The sequence below is a fragment of the Stegodyphus dumicola genome, chromosome 8 (assembly GCF_044657685.1).
Source record: "Stegodyphus dumicola isolate Sdum_Otavi_A_Nest chromosome 8, ASM4465768v1".
Classification (NCBI taxonomy): domain Eukaryota; kingdom Metazoa; phylum Arthropoda; class Arachnida; order Araneae; family Eresidae; genus Stegodyphus; species Stegodyphus dumicola.
The window spans coordinates 39,886,357-39,911,070 of NC_140775.1; the positions used below are offsets into that span (position 1 = coordinate 39,886,357).

Genomic DNA, 24,714 nt, shown 5'->3' on the forward strand with positions numbered 1-24,714 from the left:
TAAATATTTTGTTGAGTGTTGTTGTTTCAAAACATAAATGTTTTGTAGTTTTTAATGTGTAATTATTCTAATATCGTTAAAGAATCAATGTTATAAATTACATGCATTTTAAACTGTGAAATTTGATTAGATTTTGATTTTAATAGGGCTTTTTTTTAACAAATATTGTTAAAAAATAAAATTTAATTGTGGCCATGTAAGTCCATAATGACTAAGGTTATCTAATTACCTAATTTAATTATTTATAACTAACTGCTTACCCTTAAAAATTATCTCTACGTATTAAAGCGAGTTATTGCCTTTCATTAATACTCACTGTGGTCACAAGATAAAACACAAAAACGTAAAAATTCAAGTAAAACTTAATCTTTGCATCTAGTGAGACTTAAAATAATACAAAATAACTTATCACCTCTGGTGCTTTAATGGCTTATTGGCACCTTGAAGTATATTAACTGGGTTTCAACCCCTGAAACTCTACACGAAGCTACGGCACTAACTGCATCAAACAGAGGCCGACTAACTTTCAACATTTACGAACCTACATCAGCCTTTCATCTGCCTATATCTACATCATTCAACCTGCCTACATCAGGCCTTTCAGGTTTGTTGTAATGAGCAGGTCTCTCTCTAGATAAGCAGCAGCAATAACAACATTCAGTCTTCTGTTCTGAATCATGCTGATTATGATCTTACTTCTCATTTTAACCTATGCCGTTTGACATAAAATCTACCTGCTATTTACTCAACCTCTAGACTGACCAAGTACATGATAAAATGAGACATTTAAAAAAATCAACATAAAGCTAACTGTGAGTAAAACGTAAATGTCACTTATCTTCTTTCAAATATGTCCATCTGTTATAAGTGTAAAATATTTAATGCTACTTGATAAATTGCATAAAGTTCATTTTATTCTCAAACTTATTAATAATTATGTTAATTAATTCATGTTTAGTAATAATGCAGACTACTTAGAGATCTATTTTATTTTTTTAGGATGGTATCACAAAAGTGAAATTCAGGCATAGATAATATTTTTAATTGAATTTATTCAGTTCCCATTTGCTCATATGCCCTTAATTTTTTTCATTAACGGACCTTAAAAGTCCTTAAAAGTACTTAATTTTCATGTGCAGAAATGTGTACGAATCCTGTCGAGAGAGCGTGCTGAGCTCCGGAAACGACTGAACCAAAGAGTCGGGAGCTGTGCTTTGTGTGTCGTCGAGTGCATCGCGAGTTGTAGCGTGGAGAGTTTCGAGAGTACGTGTTGTTCCGAGCACGACCAAGCAGCGTCGGGAGCTGTACTCTGGTGCTTTGCAGTGAAGCTTTCTCCACCGTTATTGCCTGACAGTGTGGAGGCTGTGTCGCTGATTGTTCCAGCGTGTATATTATAGATCTTCGACGACTGTAAAAGTGTTTTGGAGCTGTCCTGATTAATATTGGTAAATAAAGTGTGTTTCGATACTTCATCAAGTGTCGTCGTTATTCACTCCAAATCTACGAACCCCATACGAACGTGAGCAGAATTGCCAACTCTCCCGATTTAGGCGGGAGACTCTCGATTTTCGACCGCTCTCCCACCAACCCAATTTACAATATATTTCTCCCGACTTTTTCTTATTCTTAAAATTTCTCACGATTTTTATGGAACTTGGCTTAATACTTTGTTATATGAACAAAAAAATGTGATTTTGGACGTCTGAAAGCAATTGAATTTTCTCTAGATTATATCTAAAACAAAACCTTGCGAATTAGATAACTTCTGCTTTGTGAGTGAGAGCATATACGTATCCAGAAACGTCGTTCTCCAGTTCTCCAATGGGCATTGTGCTCCACTGCGTGTCACCTGGCATATATTAACCAATGAGGACAAAGCAAGCTGTTATTTGGATGTTCTTTAGTTATTTCGATCATTTTGTCCTGAGTTGTGTGAGTACACGTGCCTTCGGAAAATAGTTTTAGAAATTATCATCTTTTCTTATGTTCTGCGAGAAAGGTGAAATACTCGTGTACGTTTCAAAAATCGTACACAGTTGACTTTCCTTCCATTATTTCCTCAAGGAAATGTAATAAATTTGCAATGTGTACCGCCTGTCATTGCGATTTTTCGATTTCGCATGGTGGAAGGGCGGATGTTCTCAAACATGTGCGTACACAAAAACACAAGGACAAAATGAGTTGTTTTGAAAAAACGAAAAATTTAATTTTTATTGGGAAGCAAAAGACCCAAAAGTTATTGATGCAGAATATTTGTTCTGTGCCTTTTTACTGGAGCACAACCTGCCACTGAATGCATCGGATCACGCTGCAGCTTTATTTAGAAAAATGTTTCCCGATAGTGAAATCGCTAAGAAATACTCAAGTGCAAGAACCAAAACAGGTGCAATTGTTAAAGAAATGGATTTGAAAAATAAATCTTCAGTTATTGATTGCATTAAAACAGCTCCGTTCTGCCTCTGTACGGATGGAAGCAAAAATACCGATTCAAAACTGTATCCAATTAGTGTTTCTTTTTTTAATCCAGAGTCTTCAGAAAATGAGTGCAGTTTACTTTCTGTCCCCACTTTAGAAGAACATTTGACAGGCTTTACTATAGCCTGTACTAATTATTAAAACTTTAAAAGAAAATGTAGTCCCTCTAGATGATTGCTTAGCACTTGGTGCCGATAATGCACCAGTATTGGTAGGCTTGAAGGCTGGTGTTGCAGGCATCTTAAGAAAGGAAAATTCAGATTTGCAGATTATGAGGTGCACCTGTCACCTCTTAAATTTAGCAGCTGAAAAAGGGGCAGCTTCTTTACCAATAAATGTTGGATGAACACATTGTTGATATTTACTATTATCTTGAAAGGAGTTCTAAAAGGAAGGGAAAATTGAAACATTTTCAACAGATGCGTAACAGCAGTTTACAATTAGAAAACTTGGATGAAGTTATAAAATCAGCTAGGATTGACACCCAGTGGAGTTTAATTGGAAAGCTGAAAGATGCTGATGGAATTTTAAAATATAGTGAACTGTCTAAAATTATGTTGGCCATCTTGACAGTTCCCCATATTAATGCAGAGTGTGAGAGGATTTTTAGTGTTGTTGCGAAAACGAGGACTAAATTTAGATCTAAAATTAGTGATGACACATTAGAAAAACTTTTATTAGCGAAAGCAGGCCTACGTGGCAATTGCTATGAACAAAATTATGAAGTTTCTTTCTTAAAGAAAGCAAAATCTGCCACTATTTATAACATTTGTACGAAAACTGATTAAAGTTTTTTTTTCGTTTTCTTAAACGATGCAAGTAATAAAAATGTTTTTTTTATGTGTAAGGTATTTTTGTGTCGCTTGCATTTAAGAATTAGTTACTATTTAAAGTTAATTCATTATTAAAAACTATATTTTCATCATTTAAAAAGTCTTTTTAACGTTATGAAAAATCTTCTGATTTCTTAAAAAAATCTCTTGATTTTTTGAGTGTCATAGGTTGGCAAGTATGGCTGAAGGAAGAAAGTAATGTCAGAAAAGGAAAAACGCAACAATTCAAAATAAAATATCGGGGCTACCCGAACGGTTTGGTAATAGCATCTCAAATTAATACGACTGTTCTCATGTTTTGATGCTGCGAATGTTGAACAAGATTCATGGAATGAAGTAACATCAAACACGATCGATAATTGCTTCAAAAGGCAAAACATTTATTACAAAATATCACCGAATGCACTATTCTATAGCATGAAAAACTATGAACAACGTAATGTTGGAAAATGAAATAAAATTTCCTAGGCCTTACCAGTTTTCGAAAGTGTTCAGTAAATATTCGGATTAATTTAATTTCTAGACAGTTATGAGAGTTAATCTGAAATTATCTGTATTAGTTTTCAACGTAATCGTCATCCCTTGTAACACATTCTTCCCATTTGCGTACGATCTTCTACATTCCGGCAGCATAGAATTGTGTTGACTATTCCAGAACTATTGGAGAACTGCCTGCAGGTCCCTGTCTCCGGCGTTTTAGATCGTCGGTGTAGTTGGCGCCTCGTATAAGTTAATAATTCAAAGCGAAATATGCTTTTATTTAGTTATCGGTTGTCAGAACAACTTACCTGGTTCCTTACGAAAATCGGCGTTTTAAATGGCCGCCTATATTGTTTATCCGTGGAGCTGGTTTTGATTGTGTGAATTATTTCATTTTAGATGTTTTCCTTTGAAAGAGTCCTTCATAGAGCCAGAAGGGTGAAGATCATTCAGAGCGAAATCAGAGGGCGAGTGTAGTAGTACCTGCATGTATTTTCCAATACAATTTTTCAATAACTGCTTGCAGGTTTGGCGGCCGCATGGAGCGTAGAATTTTGGTATTTCAGTTTGGTTTATTTAATTATGGCAAAGCACACTAGGGCTATCTGCCTAAGGGGAGGGATGCCTTAGTGGAGGACTTTTTAAGGGTGCTGGTGGTGGTGGTAGTAGATTTATGGCGCAAAGCTCTAAAGGCCATATGCGCCAAACACAGGATTTGTTTTTCAATATACAAACTAAAGTACAAATTTTAGATAAAGAAAAATGTCTATAGTTAACAGCACACTTATAAAATCGAAGCAAGTAAAAGATATTGAAATGGTGGGATGAAAATGCTGATTATGATTCAGATAATGAGATATGCAATATAGGTATAAAATCCTAAAACATTTGATTCATTAAAATTCTAACGTAAAATCTCAAGACAGAAATCAAATTAAATAATAGAAACCTGTTTCTTTCAGGTCATGGCAAGGTCGAGAGCGTGGAATGTCCTTGAGGGCTCATGGAAGTAAGTATCCTGCCCATTATTCAGGAGACAAAGGCTATGATCTTCAATCATTCGCTCAATTTGTCTTCCTCGGAAATTTGTATCTTTACTACCCCAGAGCCCGTTAACCGCTTGAGCTAAAAAGACACAGAATCCTATGCAGCGCACGTCGGGATGCTTTTGTCTCAAACCGCGAACGACGTGAACACCACGTCGATAGGCATTTAACGCAAAAATGAAAATAACGTGGTGCACACGTCGCCTAACAACGAGATTGTTTATTTCTCGAGTTACAGCTCTGGATTGCACTCGCAGACGCGTAAATGAGACACTTTACCGCTTGTTATATTGTAGCGCACGGCACCGCAACCGTGAAGTTTAGTCGTAGCGCAAGTAGTTAAAATCTCCTGTTATGATAAAGGGCTCAGGCAGCTGCTCTATAAGACCTTTTAAATCTTGCTGAACAATGTGCTCATTTGGAGGCAAATATAGAGAAACGACTGAAACAACAATATCAAAATTTGTTTGACTAGTAACAGCTTGGAGGGATGTCGCCAAACAAAGTGCATTTGATGGATAATCCAGTGAGGTGAGGAGACCTCCACCTCCACTGGCACGCTCACCTGCAAGGTTATCCTTCCTGACGAAAGAAAACCTCCGAAATTTTGCCTGTTGTTCTGGTTTCATATTTGTCTCCTGTATTGCTAAGCATACAGGATGATAAGCATTGCTTAAAGCTTTGAATGTCGAGCAAATTTCGGTGGAAATCGCGACAGTTCCATGAGAAGATGGTGGCTATTATGAATGGTTTTTGTTTTCCCTGTGCTGCTTTTTAGTTTTTCGTGGAAGTAAATGTCTTGGAACTTCTAGACCCTCTTCTACTTCAATATTATCTGAATCCACAGATTCAGAAATCATCCCATCAAGAGAGCTATTGCTGAGACTTCTATTTTTATTAATTATTTTCTGACTCACATTTTTAGGTTTACTATGAATTACTGTTTCATTTTTGTGTATTAAATGAGTTGAATTTTCTTTTTTCTTGTTGGATGTAGTCGGTTGGGTTTTATTTGGTAGAGTCTGTGTGCTTATTGATGTTTGGGTGGCAACTGTACGAGATTTTTTAACAGCACTGGCGTATGATGTATTTGGTCGAAGCTGTGTGCTCTGGACTAATCTTCTCGCTTCGACGTATGAGATGTTCTTAGTAACTTTTGCAGTCTGCACTTCTTTTTCCGATTTCCATTTTGGTCACAAGCGAGAAAATGCTGGGTGCTCACCTTTGCAATTTATATACAAAGGCGCAGCGGTACAATTATCAGAATCGTGGTCAATCTGTGAGCATCGGGCGCATGTGAGGCTGCCACGACAAGACATCTTAGAATGGCCGAAACACTGGCATTGGAAGCATCGCATAGGGTTTGGAATATAAGGTCTTACAGGAGAATTTAAGTATCCGGCTTTAATATTCTGAAGTCGATCAGGCGTGTTGTAGGTCAGGATCACGTGTTTCGTGTCAATCAACTGGCCTTCTTTTCGCATCTTGATACGCCTAGCACCACAGACATTTTGATCAGCAAACTCGGAGATGAACTCTTCTTCTCAGACACACAGAAGGTCGATCTCCGAGATCACACCTCTACAGGAATTAAGTGTTTTGTGCGCTGACACAGTCAGAGATATTTGGTTTGTCGTGAAAAGGAAGCAGACCGGGTGGCAGATATAGTATCAATAAGCAGGTCCTCTGATCGGAGACGCTTTATGTTCCTTGGCTCACCTATGCATGAATGCATATATTTGCTTACTAGAAAAGGGGACATCTTTTGCAGTTCGCCAGAAGGACTAGAGACAACAAGGAAGCGCGGATTCTCAATTGTTTCCTTGGCATTTGCATCTGTAGTCTTTTCTTATTTAGAGATTTATCAATATCGTCAATACTGTGGTTGTTTTCATTTGATTTAAGAAACATAGTAGCCATGATTAAAATAGAAATGATTCGGGTTCGACGGCCCCGCCCACCACGGAACCCAACAAGGGAACACAGAATCCTATGTTAGGGCTAGCCAGACCTATACGCAAACTGAAGCCCCACAGTCGGCTTTCCCGAAAGCAGGTACTCCCGAGAGCTTATCCCCAAGCCACTGACACAAGGACTAGTGACCAGCCGATTGACACCCGTGAGAACGACTAATGTGCCTCCCGTTTAGCTGAAGCAGAGGCCAAAGCAGTGTGTTAGGGACAGTACCTCGCCCCTTAACTACCAGGACCCTCCTTTCCAGCGACACGGGTCTCCACGCACGGCAAACACGTGGGCAGTTTTCTCGCCACTCGAAAACTAGACACAAGGACTGTTCCAGTCTCTCGTGACGAGCCTCAAACTCCGAAGAGAGAAACCACAAGGGAGAAGAGAAGGGAAAAAGTTCCAGCCAAGAGGAGAGGAGACGGAAAAGAGGATAGATCACTGGGGCTGCAGGAGCGTGACAGCCGTCTCACCAAGAAGATGATCCCCTGAAGGGCTAGGGTACCTCGGGATTGACACGGACTTTCTAAGGGAAACTTACTCGTATACACGTTACACATGGGGAAAACCACGAAAACGCCCATGCAGCCAGCCCGTTCGCGGGATTCGAACCTCGAACCGAACTACCAGTGTTCAGCAGCTTAACCGCTCTTCCGCTGGTGGGCCTAAATATGGTATTTCAGAATGATTCGTGTACCTGAAAACCCTGCATGTTTCTTGTCGGTGATCTTCCGAACTTTCCCAAAAGTTTGTGGTGTAGCATTCATGTACGATAATTCGCTAATCGTTCAAAGTCTGAATTTTGTGTATGAATTTACTTACATTTTTTCGACTGATTTCCTGTGGATGTCACTCCCAGTGGATTCACAGTCTTCACTAAGCATTTGTAGGTTCCAACATTCATAAACTTGTAGTCTATTTCCGAAACCCACATGACATCTGAAGATTATTTTTGCAGATTTTGATTCTTCTTTCACCAGTTTCATTCTCATACGCTGTTCCTTTACAGAAATGAATTATTTGACATCATCTTGCACGACGCGACTGAGTAGAGCGGCTAATATTTAACAGCTTCTACTCGCATATGTCAGATACACGATGTATATTTCACTTTGAAGTAATTGCTAAACTCAGTATTTTTCGTATTTGGGGGGTATACTTTCGTATTTTTTTTTTGTATATTTTGTATATTTTTTGTATATTTTTTACAAAAATATAAATTTGTTAACATATATTTGCATATATTTATTTTACACATATTTTTCGCATGTATTTCGTATATATTTTTCGTATTCGAGTTAAATCCGAATTCGAAATAGCGCATTCTTTGTGTACGTGAATCCATGTCGTGTTATAGGATTTGATTGCAGTTGTGAAATTTTGTTTTTGATAAAGGCAATAAGATACTGGTGCGAATATTATGTATGGCTATGAGATTTGGAAATGCTAAAAGCTGTCATGTTTTGCATAAAACAAACATCAATGCAAAAGTGAAAAACACAGATTTTGCGGGGTTTCTCCCATTCTTTCTTTGTATTAATAGGATATTTTTCAATAGTTTTGAGCTGAAAAGGGCGGGAACGCAATTTTGTGTCGTCCGCTGTAAATGCGTTGTTTCATTTTTCATTCGAGTCTGTTACCATTTGGCAAAATGTAAGATATGTGTCTTTCAAATTTAATCTATTATTCATTAATGAACTAAGCTATGTAGTAGCAATAAATCCAGTCCTCAAGAAAATTTTTAAAAACTTTTTGAATCGGATTGATTGAAATAAAAATGCATTTAATTCTTGATATATGTAATTAAAAAGATTCGGTATTTCTATAGAACGACGTTGCATATTTTTTCATTTTTCAAATATGCAGAACGTATGTATGACGTTCTCACCTCAGTCTGAATGTATATTCATGTAATATCCTGTAAAATTTTCGCTATTCCATTTGAGCCATCTCTTTTGATAACCTCTACTAACAAACCACATTAAAATTTAAATATTTTTTTTAAACAGGAAATTTTTCTTGATAACATTTCGATTTTCGAGAAATTAATCAATTTCTTACTAATTCAGGAGTTTTGGAATCGCGAGAAAGCTAAAAGTTCGGAAACTATAACCACTACTGTTAAGACCCCCGTGCAGTGGGGAAGGTTATGATTATTTATTTAAATTCTAAAATTATTCTAAAATATGCGCTTTCAAAAGTTGATTTTATTTGTTACGGAAAATTACTCTGCCTTTAAAAGAAAGTTTTTCTGGAGAATTTTTTTCTTCTTTTTTTAAAGGAAAACTGGCACGCATTCTCTTTTAAACCACACACGATCAATTACGACTAATTCCGTCTTCGGAACCGAACTTGGACAGCTACCTGTATTATGTGATCTTATTCATTTTCCACTAGATAGCTGGTGAGTTAGACTGTGTGTTGTTTTTTATATATTGGGTATGTGCTCTGTGATGATTACCAAGATGTACACAAACATCGTTTATCCTACATTGCTCATCTACTATTCTATATTACAGTTATGATTAAAGATAATAATAGATATAGTTACATATATAATATTTCCCTTTTTTATCAAAAATAATAATAATAGTAAAATTAAACATATTCTTTTAAATAATAAGGTTTTTTAACAGTCCTACCAGATCGAGTAACGTAGTTATGTCCATTTGAAAAATTTGATGATGCTATACCTCTTTCACTATTTGGTGACACAACACTTGTGTTAGGTTTTGAAGGACTTACAGGCACATCTAAATTTGTAGTGCTTCTGCTATTCTTAGTTATCTCGGGTTCATCTAGGAGTATAACTTCATTCTCACAGTTGTTTTGTATTGCAAACTCTTTCTGATTAGTTCCTTTAAGAAGGTCTCTTCTGTTCCTTTCTACAATTCTTCCATCTGTTCTTATGATCGTATATGAACGTGGTCTTTCTGCTTCTACAGGGTTCGTAGCCGTCCTTACAAGTGCTTATAAGTCCTTATATTTGAAAATAAAATATAAAGGCCCTTATAGGTGCTTACTTTTTCTTTAAAGCCCTTTTTTTTTTTTTTTTTTTTGTTTTTAGTGCTTATTTTTTGCTTTTAGTGCTTTTTTTAATGAACGCGCATTTTTCCTCCCGTACAAAAGCCGAAACTAAATAAACAACTTTTCGTCCTTATATGGAACGTCAGATGGTGAATGGCTTTCCGGAAATAGCTTTCCCCCCCTTTCTCTGCATTAACGTAACCTATGGTACGCGCGAGAGTATAGACAGGTGCACGTCGTTCTTTTGGTCAAAGAATTGCGAAAACCGTAGAAAATTCCGGTACATTCGGTATTCTTTTCCGCCCACCCAAATACTACACACGTTTGAATTTCTATCAAGATTTTAATAATTTGCATTCTCGTTCCCCGTGGTAAGTTCATATTCGTATTTATTATGATCGTTATGCTTTTATTATGAGCATATGTATGAATATTTATAGTAATATAGTTACAGTAGCTGCCTGAAGTGTAGATAAACTTCCAAAAATGGGTGTATTTTTACACAGATTAGCTTTCTAAGGAATAATATTCGGAATGGCTTAAATAAAAGGAAAGTAATCGAATAGTCAGAATATTTCCCCCCAATACATTATACAGTACGGAGGTTGGGAGGTTCTCCCCTTTCTCCGCAAAATCTCTAATATTGAAGCAGCGGACTTTTTTTTTTTTTTTTTTGGCCACTGTCCAATCTGGATGAATAGGACTAAAAGTTTTGCGCTCTACCCAACCCAAGCGAAGAATGAAAATTGCGGAAATTTAACGCAATCTGTTCAAAATTAGAATCAAAAACGCCCCAGATTAGTAAGTCTCTTTCTTTCCTTTATTTAGTTCTTTACTCTCCGAATACCGGCAGCTGTTGATTCCGATTGCGTAATATCACATATGGAAGAATTACGCCGCACGTATTGCGCAATAATGTTTGCGATATTTTGCAGAAATAATTAATTTTGATGTTCAGTATGAGATTTATTTATGAACACTTAAAAGAGTTTTACTGTGCTTTCTAAGCAGAATATTTCTCAGTTTCGTTGGTCTATTTTTATATGATGCACATATCGAAATGTCAAAATCACTTATTTAGCCGAGAAATCTAAAGAACGGCTACAATCCCCCCCTCCTCTTTTTCCAGTTACGCTCGACTATACGGAATATTCGGCAATTTCCGAGTATGCGGGTTAGTTAAGCTTTTACTGTTTAAGGATGACTGCATGAAGCAATTTCCCGTCTCCTGATTTCAGAAATGTTCCTCTTTTTTGCTTAAATTACTTTGCTTGGAATATATGTTAAGGGAAAACTGTTATGCAATGAAAATTTAGAAAATGTTCAGAATTTTGATTTAAATTATTTAAATATTAATATGAGTGGGAAAATAAATTGTATTTATTATTAGATGCCAAGCGAATACAATTAATATGACTTATTATTATTTATTTTCTATATTTTGAACTGAAATTTTATCATTAAATCTTGTAATATAGTTTAGTTCTGCATAGTTTTTTTTCTCTCATTGTAAACTAATTCTGTAAATTGAACTGTCATTTAAAATTAAAAAAAAAAAAAAAAAAAAAAAAAAAGTTGTTTTCCATGGTTGAGGTTTCTCCTGATAAATATTGCATTGCTCATATTTTAAATTGCAAGTCTAATTTTTCTTTTAAGGTTATGCAGTTGTGTATAATGTAATTAGACAGGTGCTTATTTTTTTTCTTAAAATGTGCTTGAAAATGCTTATAGGTGCTTATTTTTTTAACTAAAATGTGGCTATGAACCCTGTTCTATAATTTTTCCTCTTTCATTTAGTTTTTTCCCTTTCTCTTTTATGTAAACATGATTTCCTCTTTTCAGTGGTTTTAACTGTCTTGAATTCCTATCATAATAACTTTTTTGTAAGGTTTGTCTCTTCAGTAAATGTTATTTATGGTCTTCATATCGTTTAGCTTGGACGAAATTCTCTTTTTAGGCATCAATCCATTTATTTTTCTTCCAAACATCAATTCTGAAGGTGACTTAATTTCATCTGAAATACGAAAGTCCAGTAATACTAATCCTTGTTGTGAACTACAGCTTTTTCTAACATTTGCTTGACAGTTTGAATATGTCTTTCAACCATTCCATTAGATTGTGGGTAATTTGGACTTGAAGTTCTGGTTTCAAAATTCCATCTTCTTGCAAAGTCTTTAAATTTCCTGCAATTATATTGTGGACCATTATCCGAATATACTGTTTTCGGAATACCATGTCTTGCAAAAATTGATTTGAATGGCTTTATCACTGCTACACTTGACAAATCTTCCAAATGTCCAATTTCAACATATTTTCTAAAATAATCTATAACTATTAGATAATCCCTTCCTTGAAAGTAAAAGAGATCTGTTCCCAATATTTTCCATGGACCATTAGGTATTTCTTTAGATATCATTGGTTCTTTAGTATTAGCCTTTTGTAAACTTAAACATGTTTGACAATTCAGTACCAAATCTTCAATTTCTTTCGACATTCCTAGCCAATATAATATTTCTCTTGCTTTGATCTTGCATTTTACTACTCCTAAATAACCATAATGAATTCTGCTTAACATATCTTTTCGTAAACTTCTTGGTACAACAACATAGGAATTTTTAAATATTAATCCATTTGCTTCTGATAGTTCTTTTCTGAAGTTAAAATATGGTTTTTCCAGTTCTGGAACCATACATTTTTCATCTGGCCATCCAGTTTTAATTAATTTTCTTAAAATTTGTAGTTCATCTTTTTCTGTTTCCAGTTGAAAAACTTCCATTTGACCATTAGACATTGGTATACATTCTACAACCAATCCAACATGAGCTTCTATGTGTCCTCCAAAGAAATCAGATCCTTTATCAGTGAATGATCTTGATAATGCATCCGCTATAAAAAGTTCTTTTCCTGGTTTGTATTTTATCTCAAACTGATATGGCTGTAATCTTATACGCATTCTTTGTAATCTTACAGGGCATTTATTTAATGGCTGTGTATCTGTTAATGCCTTAGATGCATATGCTACTGTAAATTATTCTGCAGTAAGACTGCTCCTAGTCCTTCTTGAGATGCATCTACAGATAAAACTACTGGCATGTTTATATCATAATACTGTAAAAGTGGTTTATTTACTAAGACATCTTTTAGTCTTCTTAATGCTTTTTCATGTGTTGCATTCCAGTTCCAGATAACTTGTTTTTTCAACAAATCTCTTAAACATGATGTCAATTCTGATACATTAGGTATAAATCTAGAAACATATGTAATAATTCCTAGGAAAGTTTCTAATTCTTTCACATTTGTGGTGGTTTTATATCTAGAATAGCCTTAATTTTGTCTTCATGTGGTTTCAAACCATCTTCAGAAAATATATGTCCCATATATTTCACTCGATTCAGCCCAAATTTACATTTATTTAAATTAAATTTAGCATTCTTTTCTCTGGCTCTGTACAACAACTTCTTTAATCTTAAATCATGTTCTTTTTTAGCTTTACCCCAAACTAATAAGTCATCTATATACACTCATGTCCATAAATTAAGGATAATTCGGAGTCACGCGAAAATCGAACTCCAAAATAAATATATCACCTGTAAAATCACTATACACATCTTCAAGAATCATATGCAAATTTCAGGAAGTAACCAGATGACACCGATGGTACGTCACAATGACGAGAGTGTAAGAGAGTGATATATAAGGAATACAGGCAAAGAAGTAAAATTGTTCGCAGGCGCTTTATAAGCATTTCAGTGCAATAACCGAATAGTTATGATACAAAGGACGCATTTGGATGATTTTATACGTGGTAGAATTATCGGCCGTCTGGGATGTGAGCATACCCAACTGGAAGTATCAGATGAACTTGGAATTGCCCAGAGTGTCATCTCCAGGTTTTGGCAACGATTCCAAGATGGTGGTAATGTGAGTCCAGAGCTAAAACGCCGAATGAGGACCGGTATTTGGCAGTTACTGCCAAAAGAAACAGGCGGAGCGCAGCCTCGGACCTGTCTCGTCAGCTCTCTTCAGCCACTGGTACGACAATTTCAAGGCAGACCGTGTACAGACGCTTAGGGCAGATTGGTCTATATGCTCGTAGACCTGTCAGATGCGTTCCACTTACTGCAACTCACTGTCGCCTGCGGTTAGCCTGGAGTAGAGAGCATGCATTGTAGACACCGCAACAGTGGGCTTGTGTGATGTTTTCCGACGAGTCCAGGTTTAGCTTGCAGTCTGATTCTCGCCGGACTTTCACATGGAGAGCTCCAGGTACCCGTTACCACCAAGAAAACATCATTCAAAGACACCGTTACGGTGGTGCAGGATGCTCGTTTGGGGTGGAATTATTCTGGGTTCCAGAACTGACCTCCATGTTCAAATTGGAACCATGACAAGCCAAATCTATCGGGACGTCATTCTGGAACAACATGTACGTTTGTTTCGGGGCGCCATAGGCGCACAATTTGTGTTTATGGATGACAACGCCTGTTCTCACCGTGCAAACATCGTAAGCGAATGCCTTCAATCGGAGGATATCACCCGTATAGACTGGCCAGCATTCTCACCGGACTTTGAATCCAGTAGAGCACGTGTAGGACGTGCTTGGCGGACGAGGTGCAGCCCGTCAACCTCCTCCTACCTGTCTACCGGAACTTCGGAGAGCATGGTTTTTTGAGTGGTGTAATATCCCCTAAGATCAGATCGATAATTTGATACTCAGCATGCCTAGGCGTTGTACGGACTGTATTGCATTGTCTGAGAGACATACAATGTATTAACAATTATACCAACCATGCAATATTGGTTTTTTGTAAATAGAATTTTTTTTGTAATTTGCTCCAGGGAGAAAAAATCGCTAATTTTTTTAATAATATCAAACATATAGCATCTTTTTTTGCTCTTTACCTTTTGTTTAATAAATAAGCTTTACAAATAAGTCAAATTTGTTTTGCTTCCAACTCTTCCTTTTGCCTGATTTTGCATTATCCTTAATTTATGGACATGAGTGTATATTTGAACTTTTTCTAAATCACTAAAAATTTCAGAAAAACTTCTGTGGAAAACTGCTGGTGATGAACTCAGTCCATATGGCAACCTCAAAAAACAATATCTACCAAACGGACTGTTAAATGTAGTAAATTCACAACTTGAATCTGACAGTTTAATTTGCCACAATGCTTTGTTTGCATCTAAAATACTAAAGACCTTTGCATTTGTCATTTGAGATGAAATTTCTTCAGAGGTTGGTATGTGATAATTTTTTCTCAGTATATTTTGGTTAAGGTGCTGAAGATCTAAACACACTCTTAAATTACCATCCTTTTTCCTTATTACCACTAATGAATTCACGAATTCTGTTGGTTGGTTAACTTTCTTTATAATACCATCTTTTTCCATTCGTGGTAATTCCTTTTTTAATGGACTTAATAATCTAAGTGGAATTTTCCTACAGGGTTCTATTTTACCAACAGCTCCTGGTTTTAATTTAATATGATATGCATATCCATTTAAATTCCCAGTTCCTTTAAACAAATCTTAATATCCTTTTAAAGATTCTGGCAAATTTTTATTGGAATCAGGATTTACTGTACAAATCCTTTGTATTAGGTTTAATTTTTGCAATGTAGGTAAACCTAAATCAGCTGAAACAGTTTTATCACATGCTACGACTTGAAATTCTACTTCATCCTTGTCCCCTTTAGATGTTTCACATAATAATTTACATTTTCCGACTACATCAATTGTAGTACCATTGTAATTATTTAAAGTGACTTTTGATTTAGTCAAACATTTATCTCTTAAATTTAATTGTTTAAATTTAGGCAATGGTAGCACATTACACTGAGCTCCAGTATCCAACATAACAAATAAATATTTTGATATGTTTACTTTTAGTTTTTCAAACCATTCTGTTTTATTTTTAGAAAATGGATTTGTATCTTCTACTGACCCTAAAATATATTCATTAGCATTATTATTAACTCATGCTCTAAATTATTCTGTACAACATTAACATTTTTGTAAGTGCACATTTTAGAAAAGTGATTTTTCTTTTTACAGTACAAGCAAATCTTATTATAAGCAGGACAATTGTAAACTTATGAAAAGTTCCACATTTTATACATGGTTTCGGGTTATTGTACTTATTTCCTTGATAGTTTGAAGAAGTTTTTCTTACAAGGCTGACTTTTTTCTTCTGAAGGTGGAAATTTATTACGTTTGATCGCTTCTATTTTATTTTCTTCAGTTAAAGTTTTCAGCTGAAGTTCTGCTAATTCAGAAGCTTTACACATTTTAATACATTTCCCCAATGTTAACTCATCCTCCCACCAGCGGCCGAGCGGTAAAGTCGCTGAACACTGGTAGTTCGGTCCGAGGTTCGAATTCCGCGAATGGGCTGGCTGCATAGGCGTTTTCGTGGTTTTCCCCATGTGTAACGTGTATACGAGCCAGTTTCCCTTAGAAAGTCATCCACGAAGGCATCCCTCCCCTTAGGCAGATAGCCCTCGAGCCTTTGCCATAATCACGCACGCACGCACTTAATATTCTATCTTTGAGATTTTTATTTAGAATTTCACTTACTATTCTATCCCTTATTAAAGTACTGTGGGTAAAAAAAGTATTTGCACACCTACATTTTTGTTTGAAATTCATAAAAAGAAGCATTAAGAAATAAAAAAATTGGTATTGCCAAATCAGAATAAGTTTAATCATCCAAAACAAACATAAAAATTACAATAATATAAATAACAATGCTTTTTTGTAACAAAATTAAAATATCTCATATCAAAAAAGTATTTGAACACCTGCATGAATACAAAAGAAATAAAATATATAAGCAAATTTCAAATAACTAATATTTAGTACGCATTCCTTTAGCATATATTACTGCTTGTAATCTTGCTGGCATTGATTTAATTAAATTTTCTGTAACAGTAGGGTCAGTATTCGACCACTCTTCAATAAGGGCTTGTTTAAGGGCAGATTTGCTTGAAATCTTCCTTTTTCTTATTTTTAAATCCACAGAATTCCACAAATTTTCCAAAGGATTTAAGTCTGGTAATTGTGGTGGAGTGGCAAGTTTTCTGGGTACATTATAAAGCAACGACATACGTGTTATACCGGCAGTGTGCTTGGGATCATTGTCTTGCTGAAAATAGTACGAATTACTGATACCCAATTTTATTGCACTTTGTGGCAAATGATCTCGCAACACATCAATATAGGTTCGAGCTGTCATATTCCCATCTATGAAACACAAATTACCAACTCCTTTGCTAGCCATGCACCCCCAAATCATAACAGAACCTCCTCCATGTTTAACTGTAGGTAACACATTTTTAATATGAAAAGCAGTACAAGGTTTTCTCCAAATTATTTCCTGCCATCTGGTTTAAAGATATTGAACTTAACTCTCGTCGGAGAATATGACATTTTTCCAGATATCAATTGGCTTATTGATATATTCCTTAGTGAATTCAAGTCTCATCAGTCTATTTCGTTCAGTTATGAGAGGTTTTTTCCTTGGTGATCTCCCATAAACGTGTGCATCGTGCAGGACATTTCGAACACTTTGAGCACAGATTTGAACTCCAGATGTTGAAGCGACATCATTGGCTAAAGTAATTGCACTAACAAATGGATTTTTTTATGCTTCTCTTATGATTTTTCGCTTCATTCGCAGTGAAAGTTTTTTGGGCGTCCAGAGCGCAAGTTATTTGATGTAGATCCTCTTTCTTTATAACATACCGAACAGTAGAGAAGCAAACATTTACTTTTTTACCTATTTCTCGATAACTTAGGCCATTTTCACGTACAGAAATTTTTTTTTTTCTCGCAACGAAATCGGCAATTCAGATTTCTTAGGTGCCATTACAATTTGAATCGACAATCAACTGATAACGTTTCGACAACACCTTTTATAGTCGTCTTACGTATGTTATTTACTGCGGGATGACTGTCAAATAATAGCATAAAAATGCAAATTTGCTAAAGTTGAGTTGAGTGTGCAAATACTTTTTTGACATAAGCTATTTTAATATTGTTGCAAAAAATGTCTTTTATTAATATTATTGTATTTTTTGTAATTAATTTAAATGAATAAGCTTATTCTATTTTTAAATGCCAATTTTTGTATTTCTTAATGCATTTTCTTATAAATTGTGAAAAAAAAATGTATGTGTGCAAATACTTTTTGTACCCACTGTATCTTTTAATTCTGCAAATCCACAGTTGCTTCTTAATTTCTTTAAATCGGTTAAGAAATCATCAAACGATTCACCTACATGTTGTGTTTGACAGAAAAATATGTGTCTATCACAACTTTCGTTTGCTTTCGGTATGCAAAAATTTTCGAAAGCTTGACTTACTTTGTCAACATCCTTCTTATCTTCTTCACTTAAAAGTATTAAACTTTTCAAGTGCTTCTTCACCTATAATATGCAATAAAATAGACGCTAACATATAAATTTGGAATTTTGTTTCCATTTCTTCCAATTTTCGCTTAAATTACCTTCGAAATTTAGATTACTTGGTAGCTTTAATCCATCCATATTTAATTTAAAACTTTAAATAGTTTATATATAATCGTATTTTTAGCCACTTCAAATAAAAATAAACAACGCACTTACCAGCGATAGAAGTTTCGATTTCACTGTAAACAACTTCCCATCATGTTTTTGTTTAGAACATCTTTACTGACTCTGCATGGTTCTTCAAAAAAGTTTTTTTTTTTTTTTTTTTTTTTTTTTTTTTAAATCTACGACCGACTGCGCAATGTTCTGTTTTTTATATATTGGGTATGTGCTCAGTGATGATTACCAAGATGTACACAAACATCGTTTATTCTACATTGCTCATGTACTATTCTATATTACAATTATGATTAAAGATAATAATAAATACAGTTACAGTTACATATATAACTGAATTAAGTTCGAATAAACGTGTTAACGTTATGTGCTACAAATAAAAGTATATCAATAAAACACAATTTCAGTAAATGAAATGGTAACCAATGAGTAAAGTCATTGAACACTGGTTAATTCATCTCTGATTCAATACTGAAAATATTGATCTTAGGAATTACTTTGTACATGTGACGTAAATAGTTGCTATTTTCTCTTGAAAGTTGTTCATGAAAGTAGAAATAGCTGTAATTAGCAGAAAGGCAATAAGCGATAAATAACATGTTTATATATATGAAACAAGTATGAAAGTATGAAAATAATGGTATGAATATAATGGTATGAATGTATTCAAGTATGAAAATAATGGTATGAATGTAAGTAATTGGCAAAAAATGCTGAATTAAAAGGTATTGGTTATTAAAAATGATAGGAAAGAATTCTGTATAAATGCATGAAATAGAGAATATGGCTCTAAAAGTACGGATGAAAGTTGGCACTTCATTCTAAAAAAAATCAGACTATATCAAGATTGCTTAAAGGTAATTGGGCCTCAAAACTAAACACTGGTAACGTCAAAGAGCTTAAAAACATGCATTCAAATATAAAGGACATTGAAAATTATGATAAAATATATGAATAAGTAGGAAATGATTAATAATACGAATGAAGTTAATAATGATACCTAAATGAAGTAAAATAGTAGAATTAGTATTGGTAAGACTAATTACAGTGACAAATCTATAATATTTATATTAAAATGGAACTATAATATATAGATTGAATAAGAACTGTTCATTGTTGAACTATTCGATTTAATTACATATGAATAATAATTAACAGACATAAGACATTTAAAAATAATGGTGTGTTTAGGAAAGTTAAAACATGCGAAAAATATCGTGTAAAATTACGTGAAATAGTTTAAAAAAAATCAAAAGTGTTATCACGTAAAATATAGGAAATGAGAGAAAATTAAGAGTATGTTAGAAATTGCGAAGGCTAAAATGTCCAAAAGAAGTTAAAAATTGCATCTAAAATTAAATAAAAGTCATGTATGTGGTCAGGAGTTTTATGAAATTAGTTAAATTTAAGAATATATTGGAAATTACTAAAAAGGTAAAACTATCAAAACGTTAAAAATAATGTTTAAAATTAAATGTTGAAAAATGTAACAAATTCATTAAAAATTAGAGTAAGTAAAAAATTACGAAAGTTAAAATGTACGAAACTTATTAAAAATGATATCTAAAGTTAAATAAAGTTCATGTATATGGATAGAAAATATAACAAAATAAGTCAAAATTCAGAATATGTTACAGATCACAAACGTTAAAAAAGTACAAAAAATAAAGTTTAAAATTACATGTAAAATTAAATAATATAATAAATAAAATCGCGTATTGGAATAATCGCACTCGTAAAATTTAATAAATAATTAAAATTAAAAGTATATTGGTTAAAAATGAAAAACAAATTCTCTGTAAAATAAAACAATAAAAATTTCTGACGTTAAATACTGAGATTATAAATTGAAAATATAAGAAATAGTGTAAACTAAGTAAGTTGTAATAAAAGTTTTGAAAAAAAGAAGTTTATTAGATTTATCTTTTATTATTATTTTTAGTTTTAAAATATTTTTTCTGAAGCGACATCACAGTGGAATTTGTTTATATGTGGCATAAAACTGCTCAACTTACTTTCTTCAATCGCGTCGTTCAAAAATATGCAGCCTGGTTTCTTGTTTTCCGAAGTAAATTATTGACTTGACTAATGCCTGTTTCTGCTAGCTAAGAAGAGAGGAATGTCGATATTTCTGGTTCGGCTATGATTTTATTTGGAGATATTTCTTTCAAATGACATTTAAATTTTAAAACGTAGCGTGCTGTTGTGTTTTAAATAAACTTGTGTTTCACCTCTTTTAATGCAATTAGATCTTTTGGTATCGTACGCCCACGAGCGGCTGAGCTGTAAAGTTACTGAACTCTGGTAGTTCAACCTTGGCTCAATTCAAGGCGAACGGGCCGACTGCAGGGCCGTTTCTCGTTTTTCCCTGAGTGTAACGTGGATACGAGGCAGTTCCCTACGAAAGTCCTCCACGAAGGCATTCCACCCCTCAGGCAAATAGCCTAGCGCGTTTTGCCATAATCAAGTAAACCAGACCAAAACTTATTGTATCGTAATATCAAGATAAGATATATCGCAGTTCAGAGGTTTCATAAACCATGCTGACACATTTGAATTTTCAGTATCTTGGAAACACACATTACTTCACTAGTATTTATTTTTTATGATTACATCCTTATTACGCGATATAGCTTTATATCAATAAACAATTAGTTATTAGTTTTATTAATTTTTTTGTAATCAATGATAGTCTTAATTTTCCCGATCGATTGCCAGTGCATATCGAACCCTTGATCATAACTGAGCACCTTTAAAATTTCATCGACCGCCAGGGGGTCAATATCATCCCTGCTGGGAACCTCTGATTTAAAGTTCATAGTGTTATATGTAGAAATAAGATTTTATTAAAAATTAACTGCATTTCATCCCCCAATCACACTTTGCGACAGTTAAGTTGCATAGACTACTCTTCAAATATTAACTCACTTGTCAGTATGTGCGAGACTAGCTTGCCGAACATGAAAATAATGCGTAGTTTGACGAGGAGGCGTTTGCTATTCTCGACCTTCCACATCATTAAGCTTGTCATACGCAGGTAGTAGACGTACCCCGTTATGTCATAAGGAGCGTTTATTGTGCGCAGTAGATACGGGCGTCTGGGTGTAAGTCACTTTCAGTCATCCTGTTTTCAAATTGAGGAGCTGGAAATGCCGACTTTCTAAACCGAAGTGCAGTAAAAGTGCACCAAATTCTATTTTTGCATAGTTAATAGCTTCCCCGGAAGGGAGGGAAAAATGCAGTGCGTATGAAAAAGAGGGAAAAAACTGATACCTAAGAACTCCGAATGAATTTATAACTTTCATTCGAATTAATGAGTTTTTACAATTTTCAAACAAATCGCATCAAAGCTTTTAATGAAATACGAATTGAGAATTGTGAAAGAATTGTAAAATGGACAAATTGCGAAATTTTACGAAATTACTGCAAAAATTTATTAAGCACCTCGAAGGAAACGTCCACGAATAAACTGATAAAGTTGCATAAGTTATTTATTTTCAGTATTATATAAATGCTTAGTTTTAGTACGGCATCACTACTTTAAAAGACAATTTACCTACTTTACACCAAGAATTTCGTAAGTAAAGTTTCTAATATATAATTGGTGGGTTGAGTACTTTTTGGATATGCTGTCATCCGTATCCGGAATAAAATTTAAGCAAATTTCAGGGAATATTTTATGTTGTGTTTCGGATGTTTGGAATAAAATTTAAGCAAATTTCAGGGAATATTTTGTGTTGTCCGGAATAAAATTTAAGCAAATTTCAGGGAATATTTTATGTTGTCTTTGTGATTTTATGTTGTTTTTGATGGCTTATCCCACCCGATCGACAGTAACATCAAATCAGGTCTCTGATATCAGACCAAGTTCACGAAATTCATCAGGGCAAGGGTCAAGATTGCACCCTTTGTTGGCAAGAGCCTTGAGCACCATGCAGGTGACAGTACGACTTTTTGCTTATTGACGCCCCCAGTTTTGAATAAGAGGGTTCCAGGGGGAAGACATGTCTGAGGGTCTCCCACTCTCTTCCCCTATCACCAACTTCTCGACAAGACTTCCGGCTCGCGGCATGTTTAAGAGTGCTCCCATGCCCTATTTACAAGCATCCATGCCTTCTCCGGGATTCGAACGCAAGGCTTTACGTACGGCAGTCAGCGTCTCTAAACACTATCCTGGTTGGTAGGTGAATATTTTATTGTTGAATATAAATAAATTTTGGTATTGAACGTTACTTCTGTTAGGCGAGCACATTCACATCTTCTGAATTTACCGTTCCCTTAAAACCTTTAATTTTTTTCAGTGGTATAAGGAGCTTATTAATAACGTAAGACTGCTATCATACATCCATCTGTTTCGGACGAACAACTGTTTCGAAAGAACGGTACACGATTTTCCCTTCACTCTTGCTAAAAGTTACAGTTGTGTTTTGTTTCAATAGTCAGCTATCAGCATTGAATCCAAGAACTTGAATGAGAATTCTGTGTTGATGGCTTCTGTATGTGTGCGAAGTATCAGTTTTCCCTTTATGTGGTAACCCAGTGGTCCGCTGTGATTATTCTTTTTATATCATGTTACAAAGCTGAAGAATTTTTCTAACATTTGTTCTTCCTAAATGTGATATGACTGTTAGGAGTTTCGCCATGAAGCGTGTATTACAGATCCCTTCTCTAAGAATAGAACTTGCATGGTTTGCGCAAAAGCATCCATTGCGATTCGTTTATCTGAAAGTATCATCAAGTGCTTTAGCAAATTTGTGGATTGAAGTCAGAGAAAATACTTTTCCTTACTGCGATGGGAAATTAGTTGTGTAATTTTGATATTGCATTCTTAGTTGGGAATTTTTCGGTTTCATTTCAAAAGTCCATAAACACATTATTTTGTAAGCCAAAGTTTGAAAAACCATTATTTTGTAAGTTGTTTTAGTTTCATCTGATGGTTAAAATTGAATTCGGATTTTCGGTCTGTCCGTCAAGTGTTTCCCCGGAAACGTGTTTTTACTTCCCTGTACGAAGTAAAGGAAATATTGTAATTGCGAAAAATTTCAGGTATCGTTATTTCAACGAAAATATCCATTTTGACCCTTCTCGATTCCATTTGAACAATGTTTTTGCGCTACATTTGTACGTATTGCATGAGAGCAACGTCCCACCAACAAGATAATAGGGGGACCGGAAAGTAATGTCGTTTCTGTGCATGTCGACAACAACATGCTAAAGTGGAAGCAAATCCATGTCAAACACTCTTAACCACTTGCGCTAAAAAGACGTGCCACGCATGTCAAGATGCTTTTGTCTCAAACCGCGAGCGACGTGAACACCACGTCGATAGGAATTTATAGCAAAAATGAAAATAACGTGGTACACACGTCACCGACCAACGAGATTGTTTATTTCTCGAGTTACAGCTCTGGATTGCACTCGCAGACGCGGAGCGGCGTAAATGAGACACTTTACCACTTGTTATATTGTAGAAAACGGCACCGCAACTGGGAAGTTTAGTCGTAGCGCAAGTGGTTAACCAACCTTGGTCGGCCATGCAAGAAAATTTAAAGCAGGTGTTTGAGTCCCCCGTAATCTGTCCGAAAAGAACAAAGCCAACCTATCCATCGTGTGCATGCTTCAACGGCACCATACAGAAGCGTTTTTTTTTTATCATTTGATTAGTGGAGACAAAAAATAAGTCCTATATGATAATCCAAAACGCAAAAGGCAGTTTTAATAGGGGTTATAAAGGGTTTACATCCCGTGTTTCTGCGTGTTTGATGGAGTATTCCTGGAATTGTTCATTTTGAATTGCTGAAACCTGGACAAACTGTTAATGCAGACCTTTATTGTGAACAATTGGATGGAGTGAATCAATTTTTAATCGAAAAATATCAATTGTCAACAGAAAAGGCGTCATTCTGCAACACGACAATGCAAGACGAAAAAATTAATGAATTGGGGTGGGAGGTACTGACATACTCACCCACCATACTCGGCCGATATCGCAGCATTGGATTTCCATTTATTCGTATCCCTACATTTTCTTACTGGCAAAAAATTTGAAAATTTGGATGATGTCCAAAATGTTCTCTCGAGATATTTTACTCAAAAACCAATTGATTTTTATCGGTCCGGGATTGAAAATCTGCACATTAGATCGCAAAAGGTTGCTGATAGCGAGGGTGATTATATTATTAATTAAAAATAAAAACTTTTAAAAATGTATTCGTTTGAATTTAATGTAAGAAAGAGGCATTACGTTCCGGTCCTCCTGTTAATTTCATATAATGTTATAAATTTATCTGGCAACTTTATGCA

The 24,714-nt window shown here is 34.9% G+C and overlaps 1 protein-coding gene across 4 annotated transcripts in view; it reads left to right on the forward strand.

The window, feature by feature from the left end:
- LOC118186896 (mitochondrial glutamate carrier 1-like) overlaps positions 1-24,714 on the forward strand; it is a 102,888-nt gene that overhangs the window by 33,543 nt on the left and 44,631 nt on the right. For all 4 annotated transcript variants that reach the window (XM_085821751.1, XM_085821752.1, XM_085821755.1 and 1 more), the window contains exon 2: positions 4,751-4,797. In XM_085821751.1, coding sequence (XP_085677877.1) covers positions 4,754-4,797 — 44 coding nt within the window. In that variant the 5' untranslated portion in view covers positions 4,751-4,753. The remainder of the gene's footprint in view (positions 1-4,750; positions 4,798-24,714) is intronic.